This window comes from Hippopotamus amphibius, chromosome 5, assembly GCF_030028045.1.
Source record: "Hippopotamus amphibius kiboko isolate mHipAmp2 chromosome 5, mHipAmp2.hap2, whole genome shotgun sequence".
NCBI lineage: Eukaryota > Metazoa > Chordata > Mammalia > Artiodactyla > Hippopotamidae > Hippopotamus > Hippopotamus amphibius.
Genome location: NC_080190.1, coordinates 170,967,225 through 170,980,577, shown reverse-complemented (window position 1 = coordinate 170,980,577; position 13,353 = coordinate 170,967,225). Strand labels below are relative to the sequence as shown.

The window sequence follows — 13,353 nt, the reverse complement described above, 5'->3', positions numbered from 1 at the left end:
TGTGACTGGCACCAAAGGAGTCACAGGATATAAGTGTGTGCAGAGACGTGGGCACCTCGTCCAGCCTGGGGACAGGGCAAGCTTCTGGAGGAGACGCTGCCGGAGCTGAATCTTGAAAGATGAGGAGATGAGGGCCTGGAGAGGACAGGGAAAGGTATGTAGGCAGAGGGAACGGCATGAGCAAAGGCACGGAGGTGTGATGTGCTCCACTGGATGGCTGGCCTAGAGCACCGTACCTCCCTGCCATCTGCCTGCAGCTGAATCTTTCACAGACACGCAGTGCTGATGTGGAGGAAGGGAGTGGGACTGGACTGGGAGTGAGGTCCACTCTGATTCACTGCAGGACCCGAATAAACTGGTTGGCTTCCTTGGGTAAGACAGTGTAGTGATTCTTGGCCCCAGAGGCTATGGACATGCCCACCACGTGTAAAATAGCTAGCAAACAACTAGGCTGTAGACAGGGTTATAAAACCACGATGTTGTCTATTATCTAATCAGATACATCTGTTTTTGCTAAAGAAGACACTGAGGTCCAGGGAGGCCCAGGGACAGATCCCTGGAGGAGCACAGACAGCTGCCAGCTCACAGGCACCAGCAGCACAGCTGCTTGGGACCAGCGCACAGTGGTCCAAGCCTAAGAGCGAACGCACTTGCTCCCAGGAGGGGAGCGGCCTGCAGCCTCAGTACCTGCCCCCGCCTTCCACCTTGCCTCCTCTAAGAAATGCTTTCCCAAGGATCTCATTGGTTGAGCGGTGAGCCACGCTCTGATTGGCCACACCTGAGCTCTGAATCCACCTCTAGGCTGAGCTGGAGTTGATGCTCCCAGCCCACAGGGGCAGAGAGCGGGGAGTCTCCCCAGGCACACTGCCACCAGCCTAACCGCTTTCTCGACTGTTGTGGGGCAGCAACCCAGACAGCAACCCGCAGTGCTAGCTGAGCAACTGCCTTGGGGATGAGTGCTGGGGACACAGGGAAGGTGTGAAGACCCAGGCTCTGCTCTAAGGAGCTCCCTTCCACCTGCAGGTCAAGACCATGGACGGAGAGCATAGGGTGAGGAGAGGAGTGCAGGTGCTGGATGGGCAGACCAGGAAGCCCTCCTCCTACCCCGCTCCCCCGCCAAGAACCCTCCAGAGGCCCGACTCCCAGGCTTGCTTCTCTTGAGTCCAGAGGCCGTACTGGGAAGGGAAGAAAGGAGGAAGAATGGGCGTTTGGGAATGGACTGTGGCTGTTCATGGCATTGTGAACTTGGGGTCAGAAGGCAGCTGAGTCCTTGAAGGAACGCAGGACAGAAACCAAGAGGAAGTTCAGTGCCGGTGCTGGATCCGGAGAGCTTTGCGTCCCTGGGCACGTGATCCTCTCCCGTTGGAAGTGTTCCCATCTGTAAAACAAGCGGTCGGGACCGGTTTATCTCTGAGGTCCCTTCCAGCGCGCACACAAAGCGGCTCCGTTTTCCTGAACGGTTGTATGAGAACCGAGTGAAAGTGGCTCCCTGCGAGGCTTGGAGCCTGTGGGTGGAGAGCATCCCATCCCCCGCTGCGGCGCCTGCCCGCGGGGGCAGCGTGGACTGTCCTGCTGGAAGCGCGGCGGCCAGTGGGTCGGAGCCCAGTGCCCTCTGGTGGCGCCCCGGAGGGCCGGCGGCTCCCGGACGGCGCAGGCCCGACGGCCGTGACTCGGGTGGCGCCGCTGCAGGGCGGCGGGAGGCACGCCTGGGGTTCCGTCGCGGGCCGGGCCACGGCGCAATTAATTACCAGCTGCTGGGAATCCTCGTCGCCTGCTCGCGGTGACTCACCGGGCGGCCAGGCTCATTCGCCGAGCGCGGGGGCCTCGGTTTCCAAAATGAATTCCGGGGAGAGCGCCTGCTGGGGGTGGGGCTCCCCGCCCCCGCGCCCAAGACCCGGCGGCCCAGACGCCGCCCACAGCGCGCGCCCCCTTCCCTGGTGCGCCCGGGGCCCAAGCACCCGCGAGTCCCCAAAATGTGATGGAGAGCATCCTAGCCGGGGAGCCTCCGTGGGTCCCTAGACTCGCTCGACCCTGAGTCCGGTGGACGGGAAGCCCGCGCGCATGGCTCGAGGGGGCGACCCACAGGGGTCAGCGCTCCATGAGCGAGCTGCGCGAGGGTTGAGGCTAATTCCCTGGCCTACCCCTCATGGTCCATGGCTAGCCTCTGCCCCGTTTTTCAGCCCGCTGCCAGGGAGATGGAGACTTGGGGAAAGGGGGGGCGCCCCTTTCCCCAAGTCTCCATCTCTTTCTTGGCTGGGGTCCAAGGGATGTCGCCTCACACAGGGAAGGAGAACCCGGGGGTCTCCGCGACTTCCGCTTGCCTCTTTCAGGCTCCACTGTTCAAGAAGCGATTCAAGGGGCCAGTGGTCGAGGGAAACTACCTCGACGACCAGAAGGGGGATGAGGGGAAGAGGGCAAAGGAGGCTGAACTAGAAAGGGGTAAAGCCGAGCGAAGCCCCCTCTCTGGACTCAAGGAATAGCTACGCCCAGGCCGAGCCTCGGGTTTCCTCCCCAGGCTGGTCGCGAGAGGCGCCGCCGCGCGGTGCGGGGAGCAGAGAGGAGGGTCAGGGTTGAGTTCTGGGTGCACCCCGCGCCCAACCAAGGAGTGCTTCTCGGAAAAGCAACAGGAAGCGGACAGGGAAAGGGGAATGCGGCGTCCCCCCCCTCCCCCCCCAGCGGCCCCGATCCCAAGAGTGGCGGCTCCTGCCACCCTCAGCGCTCTCCCGGGGGACAGCTCAGGTCTGCCGGCGCTGAGCCACCCGGTCGGCGATGCCCTCCGGGTCTGACGCGGCCCTAGGGACCCCAGCAGGCGACGAGGAGGTGCCCCAGACCAGTGACACGTGCCCGCGCCAGGGGGCTGACCCCGGGGGAGCCGCGTGCGCCCCCGCGCTCCCCGGAGCCCACGGACTCTCCCCTTGTGCTCCCACTCTCCGCCGGATTTCTCCTCTCTCTTAAGCGGCCTGTCGGCCTTCTCCGGCTGCATCCCGTTTCTTCTCCCAACCCCGGGCCCCTCAAACTGTCCGCCTCGCGTGGCTGCATATGCTCTCGGGGAGCTGGGCTAGAGCTGCCCGGCAGCCTCATTTATCCTCCCATCCCCCGCCGAAACCTTGCTGGTGGCTCCGCCCCCCACCCGACTCGGGCGACACCCAGTCCTCGGCCCGCCTCCGCCCCCTCCCCGGCGGCACTGGCCGCCCCTCCCGGGCTCCCTTCGCGTGCGCCGTGCGCCGCGCTCGGTCTGCAGCGGGAGCCGCCGCGGCTGCCTCGCCAGCTGGCGGGCGACCAGGCGGGAGGTGGCGCGCCCGGGAGGCTGCGGGAGGGAGGGAGGGAGGGAGGGAGGGAGGCCGGGCCTCGGCTTAGCCCGGCCCCCGCCCCCCGTGGCCCTCCCGCCCGAGCCGGGCTGCCACGCGCGCGCGCGCGCGCACACACATACACACACCCGCGCCCGCGCGCGCATACACACACACACACACACACACACACACACACACACACGGGCACACATACGCGCAGACACACGCGCACACACACTCGGGCTCCCTCCGGCGCGCACGCACGCAGCGCTCCAGGCAGACCAGCGCTGCTGCCGCCTCCCCGGACGCCCGGACGCCGGAGGGCCCCGACCCCCGCGCGGCTCATGCGCCCGCGCCCACCCCGCATCTCCGCGAGGCCCGCGGGACCCCTCCCGCCGCCGCCGCCGCCGCGCCCGCCGCCCCCGGAGAAGCGGACTGGCCGACCGCCGCCGAGCCGTCCCCCGGCCGCCCCCGAGGCCGCTCCGCCGCGGGCCCTGCCGCCCGGGGGCCGCGCCCCGCTCCCGCGCCTCGGGGGCTGAGCCGAGCAAACTTCGCGGACCGGCCGCCGCCCGGCGCGGGCCCCGCCGCGTCCCAGCGCGCCCGGGTGGACGCGGGGCGCTCGGACCTCCGCGCATCCGGCCGCCCCGCCCGCTGCACCTGCTCGGCCCCCTGCCCGCTCGCCGGGGACTCCGGAGACGCCGCCACTTCGCAAACTTTTCCGCCCCCCCCCTCCTCGCAGGGGGCCGCGGCGGGGTAGCAGGGGAGGGAGGTCCCGCGGGGCGCGGGCAGAGCCGCGGGCCCCTAGCCGGGCGCCGCCTCCCCGCAGCCGGACCCCGAGGGGCGCGGGCCCCGGCGGCCGCGCTCCGGCTCCCGCTCCCGCCCCTGCGTTCCCGGCGGGAGCGGGGGGCGGGGTGCGGAGGGCAGCGAGGCCCGCGCGGGGCCCGGCGGGGCCGCCGTGCATGGCCCTGCGCAGTGGGGCGGGCTGCTTCGGCCGGGTCTGGCGCAGGGTGTCGGGGCTCCCGGACGCCTGGCCCCGGCGCTCGAGCAGCCTCCTGTGCCTGTCCGCCTTCGCGCCCGAGCCCGGGCCCGCGCCGCCCCTGCCCCGCCAGCCGCCTCGCGGCGGCCCCGGCGCAGGGGGGCCCCCCCAGCCTCCCCGCCCCCCGCCTCCCCGCTGCTGCTGCTGCTGCCGCCGCCGCCGCTGCTGCCGCCGCCGCTTACAACTTGGAGGCGGCGGCGGCGGCGGCGGAGGAGGCGGCGGCGGCCGCCGGGCGCTGCAGTGGGACGCGCGCGGCTGCGAGCCTGCGGGACATGCCCCCCGCGCCGGCTCCTTGCTGGCGGCCATGAAGAGGCAGAACGTGCGGACTCTGTCCCTCATCGTCTGCACCTTCACCTACCTGCTGGTGGGCGCCGCCGTCTTCGACGCCCTCGAGTCGGACCACGAGATGCGCGAGGAGGAGAAACTCAAAGCCGAGGAGATCCGGATCAAGGGCAAGTACAACATCAGCAGCGAGGACTACCGGCAGCTGGAGCTGGTGATCCTGCAGTCGGAGCCACACCGCGCCGGCGTCCAGTGGAAATTCGCCGGCTCCTTCTACTTTGCCATCACGGTCATCACCACCATAGGTAAGGGCTGGGCGCGCCGCCGCCCGGCTCCCCGCGTCCCGGGAGGAGTCCGGGGAGGCGGCTGAGCGCGCGGCGCGGGGCTGGGTGCGGGGCGCCGAGGGTTAAACGCAGCCTGCCGCCGGGGCCCCTCCCGCGGCGCCCCCTCCCCTCCCGGGGCCCCCGCCTCTCCTGCGCCTCCGCGCCGTCTCACCCCTCGCGGACCCCACCCCGTGCTCTCCTCCGCGCCGGTGTCTGGGCCCGGCGTGCGAGCCCGGAGCGAGCGTGCCGCGGAGCCCGGAGGGCGGAGGCGCCACTTTTGCGAAGAGAGTGGAGCGCTAAGAATAATCCCGTCGCAGACACCCACCCACCCGCCGCCCCGGCGCGGGCTGGGCTGCGCGGGGCTCCAAGCCTTACACTTACTACCTCTCCGGGAGTTGGAGAGGGCTGGCCGGGCACCCGCGGCACGGAGACCGACTCCGGTGGCCAGGCACTGCTCTCGGAGCGTGGGAGGCGCTGACCCTCGCCAGCCTCCAGCCTTCTCCAAGCCCAGATTTCAGCCTTCCTCCCTCCTGGCTCCTCTTCTTCCAGTGCTGGCTCCTGGTCGTGCCAGGCCCCTGGGAGGGGAGAGTTTGCTCTCTGGTGATGGCGGGGTGGGGGGCGGTGGCAGCCTGGAGAAAGGCTCTGGCAGCGACGCGGAGGGCCGGGGAGCAGGACCAGCCCACCCCTAGGCTGTGACAGTGCGTAAGGCAGGTGTGCTTATTGCCCGGAATCCCGAGAAGTTCGGCCCCCGTCTGGGGAGGGAGGCCAGTTGGTACACCCTGGGGATTCTTGTGGGTCCTGAGCCCAGAGGCGCTGCCCGTGAAGCAGTCTCTCGTGGCTGCCTAGCACAGGAACCCCACTGAGGCCAAGGGGTTTGGAGAACTTGTGTCCATCCCACCTTGAGACCCGTGGGAACTAGAGCAGGTAACTTCATCTCAGTGGATGTGGAGATGCCCTCCCCACAGTGGCGGGAGGCAAGGTGGTGTCTCTGTGGTTTGCAGCTTGTCCCAGCACGGCCCCCAGCCTCTCATGGCCACCTCCTTGGACCTGTCAGGGCCAGCGTGTTGGCTCGGGGCCGTCTCTGTTTTGCTCCCTCCAGTTCTTTGTGCCCCTGTGCCAGGAGAAGAGGCCTCCTCTTCTCCATCCTTCTCTCCATGCCTCCCGCCTGACTTCTCTGGACCTCCTTCTCTGATTCTCCCCTTGATATGTTTCTTTCTCTGGAAAGCTCTGCGTGCTGAAAAAACAGAATTTCTCAGTGCCATATGCAACAGGAAGCACCAGCACAGGACGGCTTGTCTTTCCTTCTCGGTTGAAAAGACTTTTTAGAGAGTCATCTTGTTTGAAATGTTTAATTCATTGGTGTCGGTTTTTATGTTTTCAGAAGGAAATTGTCCTTCTGTTGTCTGCAGAACCAGCTTTGCTCCCTCTTGCCACACGCCCTTGGCCCAGCGGCCAAAACACAGTAAAGTCCTTCCTTTCCCACCCTGTGCTTCCAGCTCCTGAAAGGGCCAGCCAGTCATAATCATCGTTTCTGTCTTTAAACTTCTGGCGTGAGCTATGGCCGTGACACACACGCACAGGGCGGCCATCGTGCGGGGCAGGGGCCTGCTTGCAGGAGAGCCAGGGAGCCAGGGATATGCCTCCCAAAGTGACCACCCCTGGGGAGGGAAGAACTCATCATTCTCTAAAGGGCTTTCGTGATGTAGACCCAAAGCAGATGAAATCTGCGAGCATGGTGGCCTCCAGTCGTGAAATGAGCACAGGAAACCTTTGGCTGGCCCCAGGGGTTGCACTGCAGCGCTGAAGAGATGGTTGGAGTGAAAAATCAAATCCAGAGACATCCCGATGCACCTGATAAGGTTCTTACCGATTGCGTTGATTGATTCTGATTGGCAGTCATGGGCCTATGCTTCTACGGGTTAGGGCCGCAGAGCGAGGGTCAGGGCAGGGTGGCCGAGAGGAGGGTGTGATCTTAGCCAGAGGTGTGGGCAGGACTCCAGTCAGCACAGGAGGAGGGGCAGCTGAGGACTACGCTGACTTTTTCTCACTTCTCTTGTTGAGTTTCCAACTGATTTTCCAGAAAGAAAGGCTGGAATACATGTGTAAGGGTAGGAAGAAAAGACTGCCCTAACTCAGCTGCCCTGCAGTGGGAAGATGCTAAGCCTGGAGCCCGCTGAGCGCGCTTGGAACCTGAGTCCGGTCAGACTGGAAGACCATGGAGGGGGTGGTTTCCTGACTCCTGGCCTCAGTTTCCCCTGCCGTAGAAGGGGTGTGACACAGTAACCGCCCGCCATGTGGCTCTGAAGGACCAGTGGGGTCCCTCGTGCCAGCAGCCGCCTGGTACAGTGCTGTCTGCACTTCGTAGGCGAGAATCCATGAATTCTGACATCAGCCGAGCCTCAGACTCTGCCCTAAGAAGCTGTTTAGCTCTGAGGAGCTCACATCTTCAGGAAACCAAGCACCTTTCTAGTTAATTCCGTTTGTTTTCTTCTTTTTTTAATATAAATGCAAATTAAGGTGCGCCTAGGCCTAGAACAGAACCCAGCCCCAAGCCAGGCCCTCCAAGGAACCGTCTCCTATTGGACAGTGATATTAATCAGTCAGGTGCATTTTCACCGGCGTTCTTTTTAATCTAACCTTGAGCGGTTTCTTGAGCGTGTGTGCTTCAACTTTGAGCTCGAGTCTCCGCGGCGGGGCAGGAGCCACCGGCACTCCCTTGGCTAATGCACGCCGCTTTCCCGGGTGCAGTTGTTAGTTTATTAGCGCATTTGGTGAAATGGAGCTCAAGAACGTGTATAATTGCCACTTCGCCTTGGATGTGTGGCCACCGTCTTCGTAAGAGGCTTTGTTGGACGGCCACCCTGACCGCCACGCAGCCCTCCCGGGAGCCCCGGGCACAGCCGCCTCTGTCCGGAGGAGGGACGAGCACAGATCCCCCTGGCTCCAAGAAGGCAGACTCACTCCCGTCGCTGATCCAGTTCTGGGTGCCGGCCGTCCCTGCTCGCTGCTTCTGATGTCTGTGCCACTTGTAGCTACTGCCCAGGAGATGGTATTGTTGCGTTCTAAATTTGGCAAGCCCGAGGCCTTCGGAACTCTCCATCATGTTCAAGATGAAAAATCCTTCTGCGTAGCCTGCCGTGCCTGTCTGATCAGCAGGAGGGTTGGAAGCCCTCCCACCCGCCTCCCTGAGCTGTTGGTGGGAGTGGAGGGAGTCGGAGGCGCCTGGTCTGAAGTGCCTGCTCTGCTGGGGGCTGAGGCCTGGGTGGGGAAGGAACCCCCGGCACACTTGTACTCTTCCTACAGGAGGCGCTTGAGGCCAAAATTGTGTCCCACAATCAGCCACAAGTCCTGACAACAGCGGGAATCTCCAGACATTTCTCTTTTGACTCTAACATCTGTGTTCTAAGTGGTTACCACCTTCAGGATCATTAAAGAAGAAACTGTGCTTAGAATTCAGATCTCATTTGGAGGATCTAAGAGGACGATTTAAAAACTGGTCCTCACAGGGGAAGGAGGGAAAGAAGGATGTGGGTTTTGTGTCTCTGCTGCCCGGCTGGAGGTGGGGTGGCCGCCAGGAACCGAGGTGACCAGCTCAGGAGTCGGGTCCCTGCTGGGGGTGGGGCACCGTCCCAGAAGGTTCTGCACTCCTGCCAGTTCCCTGCTCAAGGCCCCCTCGAATGCAGTGGGACACCCCGTTTCCTCGCACATCCACAGGACCTTGAACACAGTTCCCACCAAGGGGGAAGCGTTCCCCTCGCCGTCTTGGCGTGCTCTGGGGCGCAGGTTTCATCCATGGTACACCCCCACTGTGTGCGGTCCCTGCCTGGCCTGTGCTGCCTCCAAGGCTCTGGGGACCGTCTAGATGACAAGATAAGGCCTGGCCTTGAGGCAGGAGGGGAGCTGGAAACCCGAACAGTTGGGTGCAGTCCAGCGTGAAGCCGGGACAGCTAAACTCAGTTAACCCTTCCCTGCCACCGGCAGACAGCCTGGGGTGGGGTGGGCAGTCCCCGCTGGCCCTCGCCCTCCGGGACGGCTGGGCTTCTCCTCTGCTTCTTACTGCCCCCCTGGGCCTCCGTCAGCCCCAGCGTTGTTGATAAGGCTGTCTTTTCTGCCCCAGGAGGGACTGTGTCTCTCCCGGCACCTGCGGGGCCCGCACATAGCCCCGCACAGAGTGGGTGCCTCCGGAAGGACCGCGGATGGAAGCGGGACTTCCACACACTCGCACTCACGTCACCCCGAGGCGGGAGGAAGCACTGTCCCACTTTACAGATGAGGAAACCGAGGCCCAGAGGAGGCAGCGCAGCTTGGGGCCAAGGGCCTGGAACGCTGCAGTCAGGACCTCCTTCCTGCAGGCCCCAAGTATGGATTCCACCCGGGAGCCAGGGATGGGCCTGTGGAACATTCCACCTGTGTCTTTCTGCTTCTCCCTTTACCTCCGCAGTTCAGAAAACCTGCTCAGCCAGAGCCCAGTGAAGGCCCGGGCACCCAGCACACTGTGGGCTGGATGGGAGGGCTGGCGTCTCCCTGTGACGCTCGGTGTGGCAGCCTCAGGGCGTGGGAACGTGAGGTGCCAGCGTGTCGTGTGCAGCTCTTCCTCCCAGGGCTGCCGGGACCTGGCCTTGCTCCGTGTGGCCCTGGCCCTCCAGCAGACGCGGCCTATTTATAAACGTCCTGGGGGAGGCGGAGGGGTGGGTTCCTTGACTCGGGGCTCTGAGATGGCGGGTATCACGTGAGACCCTGTGAGCGGACACCTGTTGCCTTCACCTGCTCTCTCCTGACGGCCCGGACTTCCACCCACTAAGTCTGGGGAGGTCAGAGCAGGAGGTGGACCAGGCTGCCGTGTACATCTCTCCCGCTGTGGACCCATGTTCACACCTCCAGCCGTCCATCCCCCATGCACCCAGCCCTCCCTGCACCTGCGTTACTATCCACACATCCACGCAGCCATCCGTCCTTCCCTCTGTGCTGTCGTCCACTCACTCATTCACTCACTCCCCATTGCGGTGTTACCCGGCTCCTCCCACGGGATGGGGTGGGGGGCACAGTTGGGGGGGGCACGGCGCCCCTAGTGGGACTCAGTAAGTGTAGTGCCTCGATGGCAGGGATCTTCAGGTTGTTCCAGCCTCGTCTCCTTCCCGCCAAATGGTCAGCCAATCCCAGTCACTTTTAACTTGACAATGTTTAAGGCAGTAGAGTGTTCTTGTGGAGATGTGCACATAGCACATGTGTCTTGTTCAGTGACTCCTGTAAACAAAGCCTGCCATGCAGCCAGCACCAGATCAGGAAGCAGAACATGGCCAGCACCCCAGCTCCTCCCTCATCAGCCAGCCTTTTCTTGAATGCCTCTAGTGGCAGAGAGCTCATCACTTCACACGTGAAGAAGTGTGTGTGCTTCGATGAACGCTGAGGTTACTGTGTGAGGTTCTGATCTGTGGGCCTCCATGTGGAAAGGGGGTGTGTGTGTTGGGGGGGCTCTTCTCTTAAAGTGCTGGACAGTCTATGGTGGTCACCTGAGGAGGGGCCAGAAGGTCTCCACTTAGAAAGTGGAACTCAGGGGCCCAGGCCCAGGAGAGGAGAGGGAACTCGGCACACAGTGAGGGTGGGTCTGGAGCGGGAGGTGTGTGGAGTGGTCTAGGGTGTGATTGGTCCAGGGAGCCAGGATGGAAGGTGGGCGGCCCGGGCACCTGCCCCTCTGAGCCAGAGCACAGCGCAGCCCTGCGCTCCACTCACACCAGCTGTGCCAGAGGACCAGGGAAAACGCCTGGTCTCAGCTGCGTCCTGGGAATTAGGAGGCACGGGCCCTGGACTGATAGAGCACAGCTACTGGGCGCGCTTTGGAGAGTCCAAGGGTGGCAGAATCTGGGACGTGAGAGTTCAGTTGAGGGTCTTCCCCTCTGCCTGGTGGACATCCTCCTCCAGGCCACCCGGGGGTGGGGGTGGGGGGTCTGGTGTTCATTTTCTTAGGGGATTTTTTTTTTTGTTCACAGTTCCCTTCTCCTGCCTGTCCCCACTCTGGGACCTGTGTCTGTAGAAAGTTCTCCCTTTGAAGCTGAAGGCAGCCGCCCTGTGGCTTACAGGTCTCTAGCGGAAGGGCTGAGTAGAGCTTGGTTCACTTCCTATCCCATAACAGGGCCCCCAGGGCCCCTGAGTCTCTCTCGATCATGCCTTCATAAGCCAGCCCCTCTCCTCTGAGCAGCTCCGGTGTGCACATGTGCTCTCCAAGTCTGGGCTGATGGTGCAGGGAGAGCAGAGAATCACCTCCACCGGTCTAGCACTATACTTCTGTTAATGCTCCCAGTTAGTGCCCCAGCGTTTCTGGGCAGCCCCCTCCCTGCACTGACGTGTTTGGAGCTTCTGGCTCATTCAGACTTCTTGGGTTGGGGTGGACCCAGGTACAGGCCCTGACGGTGCTCTTGGAGCACAAAACAATCATGCGCTGTGGACCGAGAGAAGCAGCGATGGTTGATGGGAAAATTTGCAGCAGGGGAACGTGAGAACATTCAGGAGCCTCTGTGAATGCGTGGGCCGGCTTGTCAGGACACGGCGAGACGTCTGTCCCAGCTGATGGCTGTTGGCTGCCCTCGGCCACCTCCCCAGCCCTGCTCCTTCTGGGGGCCTTGGCCTGAGCGACGACGGGCCTGGTGGGGAACCGCTGCTCGGAGGTGGGGCTGCCCGTGTGGTGGGCTTGCCCTGAAGAGCCCTCACTCTCGTCGTGTCCCCAGCCCTGGGAGGAGCCCGGGCAGCCGTGAGGTGGAGGGTGGGGCCAGACCAGAGGCGGGTGAGCCGTGGCTGGGTGGCTGCTGGGGTGCAGGTGCTCTTGGAGAGGCAAGGGGCCTGCTGGGCCGGGCGTGTGGAGAGCAGAGGGGGCCGGGGCCAGGCCTCACCTCTGGCCTCCGTCCCCCACCGGGGGGAGCGGGTCACGGTCCCCCCTGCCTCCAGAGCCTGAGTGCAGAGGGACGAGGGGGAGGGGGGCAGGCAGGTCCTGGGGGTCCCGTGGCTGCAGGCAGGACTGCTCACGTCTGCCTGTCCTGGAGGCCTGATCCTAGGCGCGGCCCTCGGCTTCCTCGTCTGTGCAATGGGGACGTAGGGCATGGCACGGTGTGTCTCGAGCATCAGGGAACGTGCCGTGGAAGGCCCCCTCGCACAGCCCCGGGGCTTTGCGTCGGTGACGGTGGCTGGCAGGTGCTGTGCCCCACGACGCTCCGCCAGCTCTGGGCAAGTTGGAGCGTCGTCACGTGCAGCTTCCCAGCCCTGCTCTGTGGCCCCCCGCCCCTGCTGGCTCCGTGGCCCTGACCGACAGGGGTCAGCCCTGTGCCCACGCCGCGTTTCGAGAGCCACCCCAGAGATGGAAAAGCTCTGGCACCTGGCGGAAGGAGGCTCCCCGGAGCGGGGCGGTGCCAGGCTGGGGGCTTCTGGGGCCGTGGGGTCCCAACCTGGGCAGTAGGTTTCCTCAAGCCAGGCCTGTTGGGGAGGTGTGGCTCCCCGGGAGGCCACCCTCCCCCCTGCAGCCACGGTGGTCTCTTTGAAGCCCATGCCGCCGTCTTCCCCTGCCACCGGCCCCCCGCCCCCAGCCTCTCGGGTCAGAGCCGGGCCCCCTGTGCGGCCGGCCGGGCGCTGCGCGTGTGTGTTTGCACCGCAGCCTGCCTGTGGACGCCTGAGTCCCCAGGGCAGGGCTGGGCTCTTGCTGGTCTCAGGCTCCCCAGGACCCAGCTGGCCCAGTGCCACGCGGGGCACCCGCTGGAGGCCTGGGCGCACGCCTGGCCCCGAGAACTGGGGCGACTTTGAACTGAGTGGTTTGGGGCCGTCTTCCCACTCGGTTGGGCCTCGGGCCGCTGGACAGGTGCAGGGCAGAGGCCCGGCCTTTGAGCAGCTGCTGGTTTTCAGGGAAGACGGCGGGTTAGGGACCTGTCTTGCCAGGTGGGGAGCCTCTCACTCCCGCGGCTTTGATGTGTGATCTCGGTCCCCGAGGCCACTGCTGGTGACAGCGATGGTACCTGGTGGGAAGAGACACCCACCTGTGAAACAGCCTTGGGCGGTCACCGGCCCTGCCAGACGTGAGGTGCGGGAGGGTGAGAGGCTCCCAGCTGGCAGCAGCACCAGGCCTTCCCCCGGGGCCGAGGGGCTCCGGCGTGTGCCCTCTGTGGCGCATTGTCCTGGCACCCAGCCCTCCGCCCTGCCCCTCCCGCCCTCCCAACTTGTGCCCCCTCATCCCCACCCCCCCTCGCTCCAGCTCGCCCCACACACCCTGGGACACCACTGCTGGCAGTTCCCACCTGGCACCTTCCCTGTGCTCTCCCCTCCGCCAGCCTGGCCCCGTGCGCTCACAAGACGCTGAGGCTGTCCTCGTGTGCGTCCTCTGGACACTGGTCCATAGGTGACAGCAGGGGCCGGCACGGTGCCGCGTCTGCGCACACGAAAGGCG

At 64.7% G+C, this 13,353-nt stretch overlaps 1 protein-coding gene across 1 annotated transcript in view; it reads left to right on the top strand.

Annotated features, from left to right (window-relative positions):
• The first annotated feature begins 4,249 nt into the window (after positions 1-4,249).
• KCNK9 (potassium two pore domain channel subfamily K member 9) overlaps positions 4,250-13,353 on the top strand; it is an 82,566-nt gene continuing 73,462 nt past the window's right edge. The window contains exon 1 of the mRNA XM_057736918.1: positions 4,250-4,913. Coding sequence (XP_057592901.1) covers positions 4,250-4,913 — 664 coding nt within the window. The remainder of the gene's footprint in view (positions 4,914-13,353) is intronic.